The sequence below is a fragment of the Zophobas morio genome, unplaced genomic scaffold, assembly GCF_036711695.1.
Source record: "Zophobas morio isolate AGI-343-1 ecotype UQ-CSIRO unplaced genomic scaffold, CSIRO_AGI_Zmor_V1 ptg000007l, whole genome shotgun sequence".
NCBI lineage: Eukaryota > Metazoa > Arthropoda > Insecta > Coleoptera > Tenebrionidae > Zophobas > Zophobas morio.
This window is the reverse complement of record NW_026972112.1, coordinates 4954684-4974130: the sequence shown is the minus strand read 5'-3', so window position 1 is coordinate 4974130 and position 19447 is coordinate 4954684. Positions and strand designations below refer to the sequence as shown.

At 35.1% G+C, this 19447-nt stretch overlaps 1 protein-coding gene across 2 annotated transcripts in view; it reads right to left on the bottom strand.

Moving 5' to 3' along the window:
* Positions 1–16872, bottom strand: part of LOC135124322 (guanine nucleotide-binding protein G(o) subunit alpha) — a 100786-nt gene extending 83914 nt beyond the window's left edge. For both annotated transcript variants that reach the window (XM_064049301.1, XM_064049298.1), the window contains exon 1: positions 16659–16872. In XM_064049301.1, coding sequence (XP_063905371.1) covers positions 16659–16776 — 118 coding nt within the window. In that variant the 5' untranslated portion in view covers positions 16777–16872. The remainder of the gene's footprint in view (positions 1–16658) is intronic.
* Between the last annotated feature and the right edge of the window lie 2575 nt (positions 16873–19447).

The following is a 19447-nucleotide window of genomic DNA, read 5'->3' as shown; positions in this document are numbered from 1 at the left end:
TAAATTACATGCAACAAACAAAATTTCAAATAAAAGCGACATCCGCCAGGTCATTGATAAAGATTATGAAGAATGACGGGATTATATTTGACCCTTGGAACACCCCCATTTGAGCCACAAACAATTAAAAATGAAATAATAGGAAACTAATACTTCTCTTCCAGGCTGCTATGATTCCATAAGAATTAATGAGAATTTAGTGATATCAAAGCACAGAAATCGATCGATTTTGCAATTAGGCTCCGCCCCTCGGTCTGACAACGAATGAAAAATTCATCATGATTGAGATCGAGACGGATGGGTGGGGCTTCTCTGCTGGTTTTCTTTGTATCACACGATTTTGTTACTTGAGAACATATTTCACACGGTCATTTCTTGTAGAAAAATAAGGATTTTACAATTAAGCTCCGCTCCTCGGCTTACAACGAATAAAAAAAATCATAAGAATTGAAACAGGGCGGGTGGGCGGGGCTTATATTTTGCCTTTTTTGCTTCCTGAGCGTAAGCGAAGGAAATATTGTAATCGAGTCCGTCGGCCGAGTCTCAACTTCTACGTTTTCTCAACCTTTCATGACCCTTTACGAACAAATAGGTCTCCCGTTTCTGTCTGTCCGTCAGTCATTCCGGATTTTTTCTGAATATCCATAGCCATCTTTTCACAACAAGAAACTTCGAACATGGTTAAAATGGTACATTTTTGCAAGGAAATATGGATTTCGCAATTATGGGCGGAGCCTAATTGCAAAATCGATTTTTCCTTATACAAATTTTCCATTTTAAAGAAAATCGATTTTTCCTTATACAAATTTTCCATTTTAAAGTTTCATGTTGTGAAAAAAAAAGTCTACACACATTGCAACAAAAAGGTAAAATGTATGCCCGCCCACCCGCCCTATTTCAATTGTGATGATCTTTTTTTTATTCGTCGTGAACCAACGGGACAGAGCTTAACTACAAAATACTTATTTCTTTATAAGAAATTAAAAACATGTTTTTAAGTATCGTGTTTTTCAAAGAATACCACGTATATTAAGAAAAAAAAAGGCAAATTATTAACCCCGCCCACCCACCCCATCTCAATTGTAATGATTTTTTTTATTCTTAGAAACTTGAAACACGTTTAAAAGGATAAATTTTTGTAACGAAATATGGATTTTGCAATCAGGCTCCGCCCCCAGGCCTGCCAACGAATGAAAACTTCATTACTATTTAAATCAGGGCAGGTATGGTTAGGGCTTAATCTTTGGCTTTAATTTTTTCTTGATATACATAGTATTCTTTGAATTGCCCGATACTCAAAAATGGTAATTTCTTGTACAGAAATAATAAGGATTCTGCAATTAAATTCCGCTCCTTTGTGTCTCTACGATTAAAAAAAAAATCATTACAATTGAGATAGGGCGGGTGGGTGGGGCTTATATTTTGTCTTTTTTCTTAATATACGTAGTCGACTTTTCAGAAAAAGAAGACAAATATGAATCTTGCAATTAAGCCCCGCCCTTCGATCTGACAACGAATGAAATACATCACAATTGAGAATTGAGATCGGGGCCGGAATAGGTGGGGCCTAATGTTTGGCTTTATTTATTTATTTAGTTATTTATTTATTTAATATACACAAACTAACACTAGTTAGCACTTGTTAAGATAGGACTGATTTTGGCAAATGACGCCTTCTTAGAAAATAGAGGGCGGGTGGGCGGGGCTAGTACTTACAAAGATAAGACTGAACAATGTTACGAGTATTTACTGGAATGAAGTAGGTGGGCGGGGCTACTCCTTGCCCATAAGATCGTAGAAAAAAGTTAATCTTACTTAACTTAAATAGTACAAAAAGTTACAATTGCCGCTTTTTTATTTATTTATTTTTTTAATATAACCTAGGTTCTATTGGTTCCCATTCTCACTTCATAGAAGAATATATAATTAACCCCGCCCACCCACCCCACCTCTATTTCCGTGATTAATTTTATCTGCTCAAACTGAAAAATGCATCTTGTACTGACCAGAAATAAAATTAGGAATAGGGCGGGTGGGCGGGGCTAGCACTTGCTAAGATATAATACACTTTGAACAACACGATACTCAAAAACATCTTTTTATTTCTAGTGGAGAAATACGGATTTTGCAGTTAAGGTCCGCATTCTTGGCCCACAACGAATAAAAAAAAAATCATCACACTTGAGATAGGCCGGGTGGGCGGGGCTACACTTTGCCTTTTTTTGTTAATATGTGTACTCATCTTTTCACATCAAGAAACTTAAAACATGTTTAAAATGGTAAATATGTATAGGGAAATACCGATTTTCCAATTATACTCCGCCCCTTGGTCTGACAACGAATGAAAAATTCATCATGATTGAGATCGAGACGGATGGGTGGGGCTTCTCTGCTGGTTTTCTTTGTATAACACGATTTTGTTACTTAAGAACATATTTCACATGGTAATTTCTTGTAGAAAAATAAGGATTTTACAATTAAGCTCCGCCCCTCGGCTTACAACGAATAAAAAAAAAATCATCAGAATAGAGGCAGGGCGGGTGGATGGGGCTTATGTTTTGCCTTTTTTTACTTCCCGAGCGTAAGCGAAGAAAGTATTATAATCAAGTCCGCGGCCGAGTCTCAACTTTAACGTTTTCTCAACCTTTCATGACCCCTACAGTACGAACAAATAGGTCTCCCGTTTCTCTCTGTCCGTCTGTCATTCCGGATTTTTTCTGAATATACATAGCCATCTTTTCACAACAAGAAACTTTTTATTCGTCGTGAACCAACGGGACAGAGCTTAACCGCAAAATACTTATTTCTTTGTAAGAAATTAAAAACATGTTTTAAGTATCTTTTCACAACAAGAAACTTACAACATGGTTCAAATGGTACATTTTTGCAAAGAAATATGGATTTTGCAATTATGGGGCGGAGACTCATTGCAAAATCGATATTTCCCTATACAAATTTTCCATTTTAAACATGTTTTAAGTTTCATATTGTGAAAAGAAGTCTACACATATTAAAACAAAGAAGAAATATGTCAGCCCGCCCACCCGCCCTATCGCAATTGTGATGATCTTTTTTTTATTCGTCGTGAACCAACGGGACAGAGCTTAACTGCAAAATACTTATTTCTTTGTAAGAAATTAAAAACATGTTTTACGTATCGTGTTGTTCAAAGAATACCATGTATATTAAGAAAAAAGGCAAAACATTAACCCCGCCCACCCACCCAATCTCAAATGTAATGATTTTTTTTATTCTAAGAAACTTGAAACACGTTTAAAATGGTAAATTTTTGTAACGACATATGTTTGGAATTAAGCTCCGCCTCTTGGCCTGCCAACGAATGAAAACTTCATTACTATTTAAATCAGGGCAGGTATGGTTAGGGCTTAATCTTTAGCTTTAATTTTTTCTTAATATACATAGTATTAATAAGGGTTTTACAGTTAAATTACGCTCCTTTGTCTCTCTACGATAAAAAAAAATCATTACAATTGAGATAGGGCGGGTGGGTGGGGCTAATTAGGTTCTTCTGTCAAGTAGGAGTGGAAACTAATTAATAGAAACCGAAAATGTCTTCAACTAATTTTCGAAAATATATAGTTGAAAAATGGTCGAAAATGTCAAAAGTGCCAAAATCAGTCTTATTTTATCAAATACTAGCCCCGCCCACCCACCCTCTATTTTCTTGGAAAGTATTTCATTGGCCAAAATCAGTCTTATCTTAGCAAGTACTAGCCCCGCCCACCCACTTTCTTTTCATTGTAACGACTAATTTTATTTCCGTTCAGTGTAAGATCATTCATTTCATTCAAATCGGATACAATCACCGAAAAGGAGACAGGGTGGGTGGGCGGGGCTAATTATGTTTTCTGTCGAGTGGGAGTGGAAAATAATAATAGAAACCGAAAATGTCTTCTGGACATCGAGATCTACAAGAAATTGTTTTCAACAGTTTTTCGAAAATAGTCAAAATGGTCGAAAATTTCAAAAGTGCCAAAATTAGTTTTACATTATCAAATATTAGCCCCGCCCACCCACCCTCTATTTTCTTAGAAAGTCAAAATCAGCCTTATCTTAGCAAGTACTAGTAGCCCCGCCCACCCACCCTCTTCTCGTTCTAACGACTAATTGTATTTCTGTTCAGTATAAAGATCATTCATTTTATTCAGATCGAATAAAATCAATCACTGAAAACGAGACAGGGTGGGTGGGTGGGGCTAATAATTATGTTCTTCGGTCTAGAGGGAGTGGAAAATAATAATTAAAACCGAAAATGTCTTCTGGACATAGACATCTACAAGAAAATGTTTTCAACTCTTTTTCGAAAATAGTCAAAATGGTCGAAAATTTCAAAAGTGCCAAAATTAGTCTTACATTATCAAATACTAGCCCCGTCCACCCACCCTCTATTTTCTTAGAAAGTCAAAATCAGTCTTATCTTAGCAAGTACTAGCCCTGCCCACCCACCCTCTTCGCATTCTAGCGACTTGCGTTTTTTCTTAATATACGTAGTCGACTTTTCAGGAAAAGAAGACAAATATGAATCTTGCAATTAAGCCCCGCCCTTCGATCTGACAACGAATGAAATACATCACAATTGAGAATTGAGATCGGGGCCTGCATAGGTGGGGCCTAATGTTTGGCTTTATTTATTTATTTTTTTTTAATATACACGAACTAGCACTAGCTAGCACTTGTTAAGAAAAGACTGACTTTGACAAATGACACCTTCTGAGAAAATATGGGGCGGGTGGGCGGGGCTAGTACTTACAAAGATAAGACTGAACAATATTAAGAGTATTTACTAGAATGAAGTAGGTGGTCTGGTCTACTGCTTCCTCATAAGACTGTAGAAAAAAGTTAATCGTACTTAACGTAAACAGTTCGAAAAAAAGTTACAATTGCCACTTTCCTTATTTATTTATTTTTTTATAGCCTAGGTTCTATTAGCTTCCATTCTCACTCTACAGTAGAATCTATAATTAACCCCGCCCACCCATCCCACCTCTATTTCACTGATTAATGTTATCTGCTCAGAATGAAAGACGTATCTTGTACGGACCAGAAATAAAATTAGGAATAGGGCGGGTGGGCGGGGCTAGCACTTGCTAAGATACTTTGAACAACACGATACTCAAAAACATCGTAGAGAAATAAGGATTTTGCAGTTAAGCTCCGCCTTCTTGGCCCACAACGAGTAAAAAAAAAATCATCACAATTGAGATAGGGCGGGTGGGCGGGGCTACACTTTGCCTTTTTTTTTCTTAATATGTGTAGACTTATTTCGGCAACAAGAAACTTAAAACATGTCTAAAATGGTAAATTAATTTAGTAATGACACTAGTAACCTTTTTTTTATTCCTAGCGCCGTCTACCGGATACTACGACAAAACTGTTTACAATCATAAGTGAAATTTACTAGTTTTCAAAAATGTTCAAATACAATCGCGGCCAGAAAATCTTGAACGTCATTTTCAAAATTCTGATGTAGTCTCTGTCTATGCCTTATTGTCATTTTGACGTTTGAAGTTTAAAAGATTATCACGTTGCATTCAGTGTCAAAAATCACAAACCTACAAAAATAAGGTTACAATACTCACTAAGGTGTTTTACACTTTGTGACAGTGGAATGACATTGACATCAAGATTTTCTGGTCGCGACTGTACATGTCAAATGCCATGTCAAACGTCAATTGATAGTACAAATAAGTACCACCGGTGGCGTTAAAGAATAAGCCAGTCAGTGACTAGAAGTACTACCAGGAAATACAAAAGATGCAGAATTTATAACAATTCTCATAGAGAATTAACAAACAAGAAAAGAAACTTCGTTTCTCAGAGCAAGAGTTATTATTTCAGTAAAGTATGTTAATTCCGACACGTGTCGTGTAATACTAATAATAAAACACTGGGGTGTACCGTACTTCAAATTTAATCAATAAAAGCACATAATAGATAATATCAGTCGATAACTGTGGAAAAGCTTAACACGGATTCATAAACAACAAGTACAGAAGTATGTTATGATATTTCGATAAAAACTGAGTGAATAATGAGTATAAAAATTAACAATGAGCAAGAACATAGAAATGAATACCAGAAGATCAATGTTCAGTTGAAGTGGAAATGGAAGATCGCCAATTATTATTATTATTAAACAGGGAGTTTGTTTGTTGCAAATACTGCGAAGTAGGGCATTAAATTTGCACCACTTTCCTCTTATATCACGGATGTTGTTCCTGTGACCTTTATCTTTACCCTCAAAATCAATGAGCTTAAAATACCGTGTTTTAGACAGAAATTAACCCTGTAAAGACTCCAGAGGCGTGCAAAGACAATAAAGGCTGCTCGTTGACCTCGGGGCGTAACAATCTTTCGCAGCTCACTGTACAGTAGTAGTAACAGGAATGGCAGCGGTCTCCTGCTTCCTGAAACCTATATTTCGGAAATTCGTTACTCGATTGACGGACGGACTGTACTAGAAGTACATAAATTGTCCTCTGATGGGTTGCTACACGTTCGTCCCCTGTTATGGTAGAATGGAAAGTAGAATGCAGTGGGAACAATGGATGAATGACTATGCGGTTACTCATTTGTGCTTTGCAAAAATATAATCACGAGTTTGTTTACTTTTAAAGAAAGAGATTGGACTGTAGATTAGCGAAAAATTATAAGGTGTGAAAACTACCGACCAAATGAATGCAATAACGTCAAAGTAATAATAGTTTACATTTACAAAACGTTCAAAGATTAAATCTGTATTATTATACTTTATAACGTCGACGACCATGTTTTTCCTGGTAAAATAAAAGAATCTACGTCTTACTCGACAAATATTTTAGTAGTTAGTTAAATATTCGCTCATGTTGGGGTTGATATGCATTTTTCAGTACGTCGGTTGCATGAAGGGTGTTTTTATAGCCATTTACTATAATTAAAAAAGAAATCAATACTCATGTAGGGACGAAGTAACACTGTAGCATGCAATTCCTTAAATCGATCACCTACATGTACCTCAACCCTAGAATAGAACGTAGTTGCTTATGCCAATTTGCTCCAATTTATGATCAATCTTAAGATATAAACAGCACAAGAGTGGACCTCACTTTAAATTACATCACATTATTTGGCTTCAGGACAAAAACAGCATTTAAATTGAGTTTTAAATTATACTTCAGTAATTGTAAAAATCTAATTACTTCCATTGTGTGTATTCAGTGCAAAAACCAGACGATTTCGATTTTTCTCATGGTTATAAATATTTGATGGGAGTACTATACATTCTCGTTGTGTGGAATTTTGTAATAATCCATTCCGTGTTTCTTATAATAAAATATTGGTTTAATGGTCGATAATTATAATAGTTTTTACATTTCAAGACTATAATAATAGGCGATAAAGTAGGCAGTAGTTGACTTAAATTTAATGCCACAATTAAGTACAGTCAATACAGCTACTATCAGTGAAAGGTTGAGGTCGTTTTGGGGAATTAGTAGTTTTAAATTAGACTCTAATATTTAAAATTTAATTGCATTTCTCACATTTGGAGTGCATTTATTTAGAAAATTTGATTTGATTTATTTTAAAATCTAAAAACTTTCAGAGAAAACATGCATTCACCCTCCCACACCTAGAACAATAACGATTACAGTAAAATGAAATAGTTGGGAAACCACAACCAGTATTTTTTTATTTATAACTAAAACAATAGTAACAAAAGAAACGTAATAGAACCACCACTTTCTCGTGTTCTCATAATTAGCTAATTACCGCTGCACTAAGCCTCGTTTTTAATTAAATCTGCATAAAAATAAACAAATTAAATTACTGTCCACCAAGTACGTTTGATAAGATATCATAAATCATGGCTTATTTTAATGACACCATTACCATATGTCAGTGTCGGTGACCCATGCATTTTTTCACGTCAAATGTATGTACATATCCTGTTAAATGTAAAAAAAGAATAGTAACAAACAAAATCTAGCTTCACACCGACAACAATCCATCAGTTTTTATTTTCCCATGTGATTCCACCGCTTATCATAAATAATGCATTCGCCACACTCGCATAAACAACACACTGTCAGTCTTGTCGCAGACCACCCAGTATACCAAGTTTGAATCGCAAATTCCGGCGACATCCGGAATTATTTACTCAATTGTTTCTTATTTACCAACAGGAGTGTTAACAATGACGCAACGGTGTTTGGTCGGGTTATGACGCTTTCTGTTATTTATGAATTTATCTTAAATACACGCAACCCTGACATTAATTTGATCGTTTTATTTTTGTTTAAACAACAAAGCAGTCGCTTTTTGGTGACTTTGTTGCAGTATCTGCCGACTATTTCAACACCGATTTTTCTCTGCATTAAATTTCATCGTGTGTCTTTGTTCGCCGACAAGGAAATGTTCTCGCTGAATTTTAACGTCGGTCTCGTCGGTGCGAATTATGCTAATTGAAACAATTATTCGTCGAATGCCAAACAAACACACATGCAATTAACACATATCCAGCGAAAACGGCGGTTTTCTCACTGTTTTAACAACGAGTGTTTAGTTATCGTTTTGTTGTTAACAAAAAGTAGCGATTCAAATTAAGGCTGAGTTTGAATTATGTTATTAATAAAACGGTGATGACATTGACAAACCTATATCGAGGAATTTACGAGCTGACCATAATGATGTTAAGTTTTTATGGGGACGTTATACAAGTTGGTCTAAAAATACGACTTTATGAGGGTTGTTGTCTCGGACTATAAACGTCATTTTATTTGCTCGGCGGCAAGGACTGAGAAGAATAATGAAGTTTGCAAGATGATAAAGTATCTGGATATGGGTTGGCCCTGAATTTTGACATTAATGCTCATTAGAGGCCCATTTACACGATCGGAAAGTTATAAATCTTGACAAAAACCCAACGACTAACTAAAATAAGTGTGTTTGCACGATTTATCAGTGATTAAGCCACTAAATTGCTTACCCAATATTTGGAAGTTCCACCTATGCTAAACAGTCAACAACCTTGCAGATGGCGCTAAGTCAATTCATTCATCTGACGAAATTATAAATGAAGACTTTTCTCTCTTAAATCCCATTTACAGTTCGTTCCAACTTTATTGCCCATTTTTATGGGAATGCAAGAATGCTGAATTTGTGAAATCCAAAACAATTTTACAACCAGTGAGCCATGAAATCCATTTAAACTTTTTTTGCCTGGTCTGTTTATGTTTATCATGAGTGATTTATTTTACTTGCTATTTACGGACATTCCACATTTTTCGTATAAAATAATTGGACTAGATAATGAGAAACCTGTTTTTGAAAAGCCGAATTTAACACCTTGTTTATTGAATATAAAATTAGTTCTATGGGAACTTCCTGGCCCGTTTCGGTATATTTATTAACACTTTCGTGTTATGTATAAATATGGATTAGGTAACGTGGTACGGAAAGTAGACTGTAGAGTTATCTCTAGTAACGATAAGAATCACAGAAAAATTACTATTACCTCTTACCAGAAATTAAATTTACAGCGCCCCACATTTATCCAGGTTATATAAAGTAGACGCGAATGATCATAAAAGGCTGCGCTTAAACGTATCATGCACTCAAGCCACTCTTTCTTTATTACATCTCAAGACGTCATTTTAATTTTAGAACCGAGCGGTGTGGCGTGGGCTACGTCAAATGTCATATTTTTATATGAGGTTATTGAGAACAGACACTCATCTACTTCTTGTTCTGGAACGATTGTAACGTAACGTGCATTATTATTCCATTTCATGTAATTTTATGAGGCGGAAATTAGAACGTTCTTTCATGGTGGCAAGACTATCACGTAACCTACATCACAGAGCGGAAGAAAAGTTTTATTGTGACTTAGCCACACCTAGAGATGAAGATCTGCGAAACCGTCCACTCTACAGACTTATTTTTTTAAAGTTCAAAAAGGGTATAGATATAGATTTTTGATGTTCATTGTTGTTTTCATAAACACCTCTCTGTTCTTATGCCAACGAAAATACCCGAAGCGAGAAACACAGAGAATTATTATTATTACAACAATTTTGTTATTTGTTTCCCTTGCTTGGCACATGTTTGTCTTTTAATTCCAGTAACGTAAGCTTTGGAACAATCAGCTACTTTGGCTCGCTTCCATAGCTAAACAATCTTCCATAGAGAACTGAACTTTTGCATAAACATAGAGCACGATTGGTTGATTTCAGGGTGACACTTTCCAACTCCCCTGTATTCTTGTGGGTGCTGACTTCATGCTGAAATCACACTAACCCACCTTTCAGCTCAGCAATCCGCCGAATTTGGACTGATGACTTCATAGTGAAAACCTTCCATTCTTGTCTCTATTATTATTACTACTACTACAACAACAAAACGAACAAAAAGTGTATGGAGTATCTACAGCACATGTAATAAGCACGTTTCGTTTGCGTTAAGTGGGAGTTTTGGGTCACGACTGGGAGCAAATAAACCGGTCTGTGTCAAAACTGCCTCAAATTAAGTCTCTCCGGGTGGAAAATCGTGTCTGCAGCTTCAGTTATTATTTTCGTTAAAAAAATTATTTTTTAAATCATAACACGAGAGCTGGAGCTTAAATTTTTCAGTGTACTCTAACCACTAGTAACAGTGGGAACGATAGGCTCATTATTCACACGCTTTTATTACTGCATCTGTTCGATAATTCCAGTATAATTTAATGCTTCGCCTTTTATTAAGATTGTACTATGGAATAACAAGTAGTGGGTTGGAAGTTATGTACATTTTTTGCAAATATAAAAATGAACCTTACACTTATACCAGCAACGATCAGGGTTAACTGATGACTGTTTTACTGTTCTAAGAATTTTTAGAATTGCGGTTGTTAATTGAGACGTTTTATTAATTTTCACGCTTACTAAGAACAATAAATGACCGCTATTAAAAGTACACGGCACGTGTGGGATTATTAAGGAAATTTTCCGAGTTCTGTCTTCTTATGGACATAATAGATCTTGATGTAGCTGATTGGTTTTTTCACAATTCCAAAAATTTTTTTTTTTTTCTATCGAATAGCACTTTTTTGTAATTTCATGTTTTCTGGACGTCTCGTAAATCTTGGAATATGAAAAAGTCGTTCCCCCGTTTCGTCTGTCTGTTCTGAAACTACTGATTTAACAGTTGTGAAATTTTTAATTGTTTTAACGATATTATGTATTTTCGGCTTTATTTTGTCGAAGAATCCTAAAACTTTTCCAGAATCGCCAACTGCAATAAAAGACTAGGTGTAGGAAAAACTTAAACTTAGCCCCGCCCACCCACCCATAGTTTTTCTTCTGAGATAAGAAACAAATCTTATAGTAAGTATTTAGTACAACCAAAAAGTTTTACAGGTTTTTTACAGCCTAGGTACTATTATTTCTCAATTCTTCTTTACATAAGAATAAATAATTAACCCCCCCCACCCACCCCGCCTCCGATTCAGCTAATTTTATCTGCACTGAATGAAAGGTGGAACTTAAACTGTACAGGAATAAAATTTGTCGTTAAAATGAGAAGTGGGTGTGTGGGCGTGGTTAGTACTTTCTAAGATAGGACTAATTTTGGGCAGATTTTATATTGGCACATGACATACTCTCTAAAAAATAGATGTGCTTTATTTGAAAAACACCTTGTATACATACATTGTTTAATTTGTCACACGTATATTGAGGTAACCGGTAATTAAAAAATTGTGGGTAAAATGCAATCCTCCATGTTAAAAAATGGTGGAACTGAATTTATAATATGACAATTGTTTTCTAGAAAACACAAATATCTTGAGAAACAATTACGTAAAGTACAGCTATATTAAAATAATTTAGAATTTTTTTAGAGACTCGGTAGAAAAAAGTAAAAAAGATATCAGAAAAATTTGACTTTAAAACCAAATATAATGTCTAATAAAAATCCGGATAGACGACAGACAGACAGACGAAAACGGGAGACCTATTTTTTCGTACTATAGGGGCCATAAAACGTCAAGAAAGCATGAAAGTAGTCAGTCGCCCGATGGACTCGACTAGAATACAAAATGGAATTAAAAACGCAACAAAAAGGCGAATAAAAACAATAAAAAAGGAATAAAAAACGATGAAAAGGAGATGGGAAAAGCGACAAAAAAAATGAAAAATATGAATCCCAGAAGCGGCAAAGAAAAGCTAAAAAAATCACAAAAGTCGACAAAAACGACGAAAAACGTTACAAAAATAGTGATAAACAAGTGGGAACCAAAAAGAACACAAAGTGATAAACAAAAATGTCACAAAAAAAGTGAAATTAAAATAAAATCAATGGGAAAAAGGGAGGAAAGAACCGAAAAAAACGACAAGAAACTAAAAAAATATAAAGAGGCCGTAATAAAACAAAAAAAAATGTGACAAAAAGACATCACAAGAAAATACGATGGAAAAATCAAAAAAAGAAGAACACAAAAACGCCGATAGAAAAACGAAAAATATGAGTTAAAAAAGCAACAAAGAAAAGGGACAACCAAAAAAACCACAAAACACAATAAACAAAGTCGATAAACAAAAGGTGACGAAAAGAGAGACAAAAAGAGCGATAAGGAACAAAAACAAGTGACAAAAAAAATGTCAGTCAAAAAAGGAAACAAAAAGGTCACAAAAAAAGGAAAATAAAAGACGATAAAAAAGTCAGTAAGTAAGAGGGAGGAAATGGCCGGAAAAAAACGATTAAAAAAGGGAAAAGAACCAAAAAAATTAATAACTAACAAACAAAAATTACAAAAAAGGCTATGAAAAGAACAACAAAAAGGGTGCGCAAAAAAGCCGACAAAAAAATGAAAAATAACAGAAAGACACCTATAATAAAAGAGAAGAAAATATAAAAACAGAAAAATAAACAATTTCGAGAGCGACAAAAAACAAAAAAGTTACAAAAAAACGGCATTCAATAAAAAGCGACAAAAACACTAGCAAAAATGCCGAAAAAGGCGAAAAAAGTCGATAATGAACGAGGGCGATAATATGAAGATGAAACAAGTGAGAAAAAACACAAAAAAATGAACAAAACATCATAGTGATAAAAAACGGAAAATCTATTGTAAAAAAGAACCAACATGGAAGTAAAAACCTAAAAAGTGACAAAAGTAACAAGAAAAAACAAAAATTTAGATCAAAATGTGTGAAAGAGGCCAAAAAGGGTGACAAAAAAACAAAAACCGACAGAAAAAGAGACGAACAAAAATTAACAAAAAAAAGGCGCAATTTTGTCAGTTTTTCTTACGACTTTTACAATTTTTCATTTCCTCAAAACTTTTTTTTCCATTTTTTCGATTTTTAAATTTAATAATTTTGCAATATGTATTTCCATAATTCAATTTTTTGATTTTTAAATTTTTAATTTTTTCGGTACTTCAGTCTTTCGATTTCTGATTTTGGGATTCTGGATTTTACGATTTTTACTTTCTAGATTCTCAATTTTTTGCTTTCTTCAATTTCATGATTTTGCAATTTTTGGATTTATCAATTTTGGTTTTAGTTTCCATATTTCGATTTCTCGGTATTTACAATTTTTCGATTTCTCGATTTTTCAATTTAATTTTTCGAGTTTTCAGGTTTTTGATTTTTAATTCTTTTGATTTTTTAAATTTTCGATTTTATCATTTCCCGATCTTCCAATTTTTTGAGCTCATGGGTGTTTTTTGGGTTTTTCTATTTTTCGGTTTTTTGATTTTTCAATTCATCGATTTTTCAAATTTTAGATTTTTGGATTTTAAATTTCTCGTTTTTTAATGTTTCAATTTCTCGGTTTTTACAGTTTTTGAATTCTCCAATTATTCGAATGTTCGATTTTTGTTTTTGAAATTTTCTAATTTTTAAATTTTTTGTTGTTTCGATTTCCCAATTTTTTTGAGTTCTTGGGTTTGCACTTATTAGATTTTCAATTTTTAGATTTTTAAAATATTTGAATTTCCAATCAACGAAAAAAAGGTAAAAAGGCGATAGCAATTTGTCAGTTTTTCTTTTTTTAAACTCACGAATTCTTCAATTTTTCGTTTCTTTAATTTTACAATTTTGCAATATTTCGATTATTCAGTTTTTTGATTTTTCAATTTTACCAGATAACGTTTCAATTTTTAATTTTTTCAGTAATTCAGTTTTTCGATTTCTGATTTTGGGATTCTTGATGTTACGACTTTTAGTTTCTAGATTCTCAATTTTTCGTGTGGTCAGTTTAAAATTTTTCAATTTTTGGTTTCTTCAATTTCATGACTTTGCAATTTTTGGATTTACCAATTTTTGGTTTTAGTTTTCATATTTCGATTTCTCGGTATTTACAATTTTTCGATTCTTCAATTTTTGGATTTCTCGATTTTTCAGTTTAATTTTTCGATTTTTCAGATTTTTGATTTTTCTATTTTTGATTTTTTAAATTTTCGATTTTATCATTTCTCGATGTTCCAATTTTTTGAGCTCTAGGGTATTTTTTTGGTTTTTCTATTTTTCGATTTTTAAACATTTGGCTTGTCGATTTTTCGCTTTTTTGATTCTTCAGTTTATCGATTTATCAATAATTGTTGGTTATTTTTTTTGTCTCGGAAATTTTCAGTTAATCGATTTTTTTAAATTTTTGATTTTTCGATTTCTCGGTTTTTACAGTTTTTGAATTGTTCAGTTTTTCGATTTCTCAATTTTTTTTGAGTTCTTGGGTTTGAACTTTTTAGATTTTCAATTTTTGGATTTTTAAAATATTTGAATTTTCAATGAACGAAAAAAAGGTAAAAAGGCAATAGCAATTTTGTCAGTTTTTCTTTTTTTAAACCCACGAATTCTTCAATTTTTGGTTTCTTTAATTTAACAATTTTGCAATATTTCGGTTATTCAGTTTTTTGATTTTTCAATTTTACCAGATAATGTTTCAATTTTTAATTTTTTCAGTGATTCAGTTTTTCGATTTCTGATTTTGGGATTCTTGATTTTGCGATTTTTAGTTTCTAGATTCTCAATTTTTCGTGTGATCAGTTTAAAGCTTAAGCACTGAAAGTAGAAAAACAGTAAAAATTTTATAGCTGGTAGAGAGTGACTATATATGGAAAAGTTTACGTTAAGACACCGTATTCAACGAAATAAATAAATTCAATAATTTATACTTACTTTTGTTGTATACCTACACAAAATTCCTGAAGGACAATTTTCCGAACTTTTTATTAATAATGGTAGCTACCCCTGTAAAGTTCCATTTTTGACATTCATTTCCAAAATTATATTAATTTCGGATACCTATTTAGAAATGGCTTCATCATTCTTACCGTGTAATTTAATTCTGGCCAGAAATATCGAGCTCACACTGTTTATGGCTTCATTTGCTGCCATCGTTTTAAAATATACCGACAGCACTCGAGAAAGAACTGGATTTCTACTCTGCCTGCTATTACATAAATTTTAAATGCGCCTTGCAGAGTTTTATTGATTTATCTGGTAATAATTTTAAAATAATTTCATTGGCCGTCTCTAATACTCCTGATGGCGTACAAAAATAATCGTTTCGCTGTCTATTCGCAGAATGTTAATGTTTACGTTCGATTCAACGTTCATGATTCATTTTTCTGCACTTTATTACGGTTGTTTTAATTTGGTTGCAGAAAAATTTGGCGTCACACACAAAAATTTGCGATTTCAACAGGATGGTGCTCCTGCACATTGTCGTAAAAGGGTGCGGGATTACCTTGCTGTTGTATTCTCTAACAGGTGGACCGGCAGGGGGTTTGTTAACCCAAAAATATACATTTTTTAGATTTTTTTCTGCTGAATATGCTAAGTTAAAAAAACACTACTAAACCAAATGTTTTAATGGCTCGTGAATCACTCTGTATAGATTATTAAACGGTGATCTTTACAAAAAATTGCCCTGAATGTTGACTGTTTTGAAAGGGAACGCCTTGTTTTCGTAAACGTCGTTCTCTATCAAACAATATGGAGTAAGTAATATAGAAAATTTTTCTTAAACGAACAAAATTAACTGTAGACTGATTAAATCCACAAATATGGAGCACCACTTGCCCAATATTCTGTTGGCTTACCTGTGTATAGTAACCATAATGGTATCAGTCTAAGTGTTCCAGAACTCCCCTCGTACACAATATTATGATATACTTGGACTCGTCGTTGATGACTTTATATGTTGAAACCCGGAAATCATGATAACCCACCCCTCCAGTTCTTGCCTCTGTAGTCTGTACCTAGCAGTATTAGTACTCATCGAAAAACCGTCTGAATCATTGACTGATCACCCTATCCCTTATCTTAAACCAACAATTCCCGATTCTGATATTGAATCGAGTAATCCACACGTCACCCGGATATCCAGCATGCAAACGATAGATAACAAGTTTCGCCTTCTGTCAAGCGGGAGTTTTAGGTCACGGTTGAGGGGCAAATGACCCGGCCCGCGCCACAGGTGCCCAAATTTGCATCGGGCCCAGGGGGTGGGCGGCGTGGGCCGGCGGCGCCCTGCCGCCGCCGGCAGCCCCCAAACGGCCCCCGACGTGCATATTTCGTAGGAAAAGCGCGTCCTCGCCTCCATGTCGGCGTCGCGAGGGTGCGTGTGCGCAGAGTCCGCACCCAGACGGCGTATCGAACCCCCGCCCTACTCACCCAACAGGAGCAGCTTGATGTCCTTGGCGGCCTGGATGCCGTCCTCCTTCAGGTTCTTCTCGATCTGCTTGCTGCGGGCGATGGCCGCCCGCTCCTCCGCCGAAGAAGTGCACCCCATCCTGCAGGTTCCCTCCGAGCAAAACGTCGCGCCGGCTGTTGCACCCCTCGACACTCACACTAGCACCGCAGGTCGCGCTGCCCCCATCCACCGCTTGGCATAGCACGGTCCGCGCGCCGCCGCCGCTTTTCCTTGGTCTCGGCTGTTGCAGGAATTTCGACACAACGGAGCTGGACGCGTCCGCCTCGAACGCACACTCGCTCGATGCTGGCCGCCGCGGGGTGCGCACGCGCCGGGGACACGCATGGGCGCCGTCGCCGGCGACGCGGCGCGTCGGGACGTCAAGGACGGGAGGGAGCGCCACGGACGAGATGGACGGCGGGATGGGACGGTTTCGAAGATGATCGGGCGGGGTGGAGGACGAGCGAGCTTTAATTAGGCTAGTGGGTGGAAATGGTCATATTGCTCATGGGTGGTTTACCGTATTTTTGACGACAGGTTGACAATGACGTACGATGCGGACACTGTTGACAATTATTATGACTCAGTAATGCACCTGTTGTTAGATTCTTTGTGCTCTCTTTTGCCAACTTCGTCACTGCTTATTTTAACAGTTTTAAGTAAAAAATAGAGGCGGATTAATAAACTACAGGGATAGAAAAGAAATGTGGGTAAAATTTCATAAATAAATAACACAAATAACAATATTCACTGATAGATGAAATTTATAACAGGTTCTCGACTGATTTCTCTAATTTATGACAACGAATTCGATTTTATATAAGTCGTTTGAAAGAACGAATGCTATTAGAAACTGGTAGACTTGGAGTCATATATTTGTTAACACTTCTAGAGTGTAGATACTACTTTACTCTTACTATAAATTCATTGTAAAATTTTTGATGTATATAAAGGAAGTGTTTAATAAAAACCATACTTCCAGTAACTTCAAGTTTTCATGTCAGGATTAATCTGAAATTTTGATGGACAATTTACCATGTTTCTGATTACCTTAAAACGTTTGTAAAATTCCAGAGCATTCGGTTGTGCAGTTTCAAAGTTAAGTTGTAAAATGTTGCTATACAGTCCTGATTTTTTTTCCAGAAAACTGAGTGTCAAGGGGACAAATTGAACAGCAACTCATAAACCACAACTGTAGGAGCATAAATAGACAAGCTGGGAATACGAAAATGTTAAAATCTGATAAAACTGATTTTGGCAGATGACATACCACTAAGAAAAGAGAGGGCGGGTGGGTGGGGCTAGTACTTTCTAAAGTACTACTGATTTTGGCAAATGACATATCCTCTAGTACTTTCTAAAGTACTACTGATTTTGGCAGATGATATACTCTTTAAGAAAATAGAGGGTGGGTGGGAGGGGCTAGTACCTGTTAAGGTAAAACTGATTTTGGCAAATGTCTTAGAAGGTGTCATTTGCAAAATCAGTTGTATCATAGAAGGTGAATATACTACGTAGTCGTCTTTTCAGAACAAAAAATCTTAAAAACATGTTTAAAATGGTAAAACCTTCTAGACAAATATGGATCTTGGAATTAAGCTCCGCCTCTCGATTTGACAACGAATGAAAAATTTATCACAATGGAGAATTATGATCGGGGCGGGTATGGGTGTGTCCTAATCTTTGGCTTAATTTTTTTATTAATATACATAGTATTCTATAAACAACACGATACTCAAAAAAATGTTTTTAATTTCTCGTTGAGAAATAAGGATTTTGCAGTTAATCTCCGCCTTCTTATATCACGATGAATGAAAAAAAAATCATCACAATCGAGATAGGGCGGGTGGGCGGGGTACATTTTTTTCCCTGAATATACTACGTAGTCGTCTTTTCAGAACAAAAAAACTTAAAAACATGTTTAAAATGGTAAAACCTTCTAGACAAATATGGATCTTGCAATTAAGTCCCGTCCCTCGATTTAACAACGAATGAAAAATTTATCACAATTGAGAATTAAAATCGGGACGGGGATGGGTGTGTCGTAATCTTTGGCTTTATTTTTTTCTTAATATGCATAGTATTTTTTGAACAACACGGTGGGTATTCAGAAACATGTTTTTAATTTGTCGTAGAGAAATAAGGATTTTGCAGTTAAGCTCCGCCTTCTTGGCTCACGACGAATAAAAAAATCAGCACAATTGAGATGGGGCGGGTGGGCGGGGCTAGATTTTGCCTTTTTTTCTTAATATATGTAGACTTATTTCGACAACAAGAAACTTATAACATGGTAAATTTTTGTAGTAATCAACTTAAATCCTCCACTTTTCTTCTACAACCCCTTTAAATATGGCTGGTTGAACATCAAAGTTACGATCAACGGCAACTTGGCAGCGAAGTTTATAACTGGCAAGTCTGCACATATTAAAACAAAAAGGCAAAATGTCAGCCCACCCACCCGCCCGATCTCAATTGTGATGATTTTTTTTATTCACTGTGAATTAAGGTGACGGAGCTTAACTGCAAAATATTTGTTTCTTTACAAGACATTAAAAAAATGTTTTTGAGTATCCTGTTATTCAAAGAATACTGTACATATTAAGAAACAAAGGAAAATATAAACCCCGCCCACCCACCCCATCGCAATTGTGATGATTTTTTTTATTCGCCGTGAACAAAGCGGGCGGAGCTTAACTGCAAACTACTTACTTATTTACAAGAAATTAGAGGCATGTTTTTGAGTATCGATGTTAAGTTTTTTTCCAAAAAT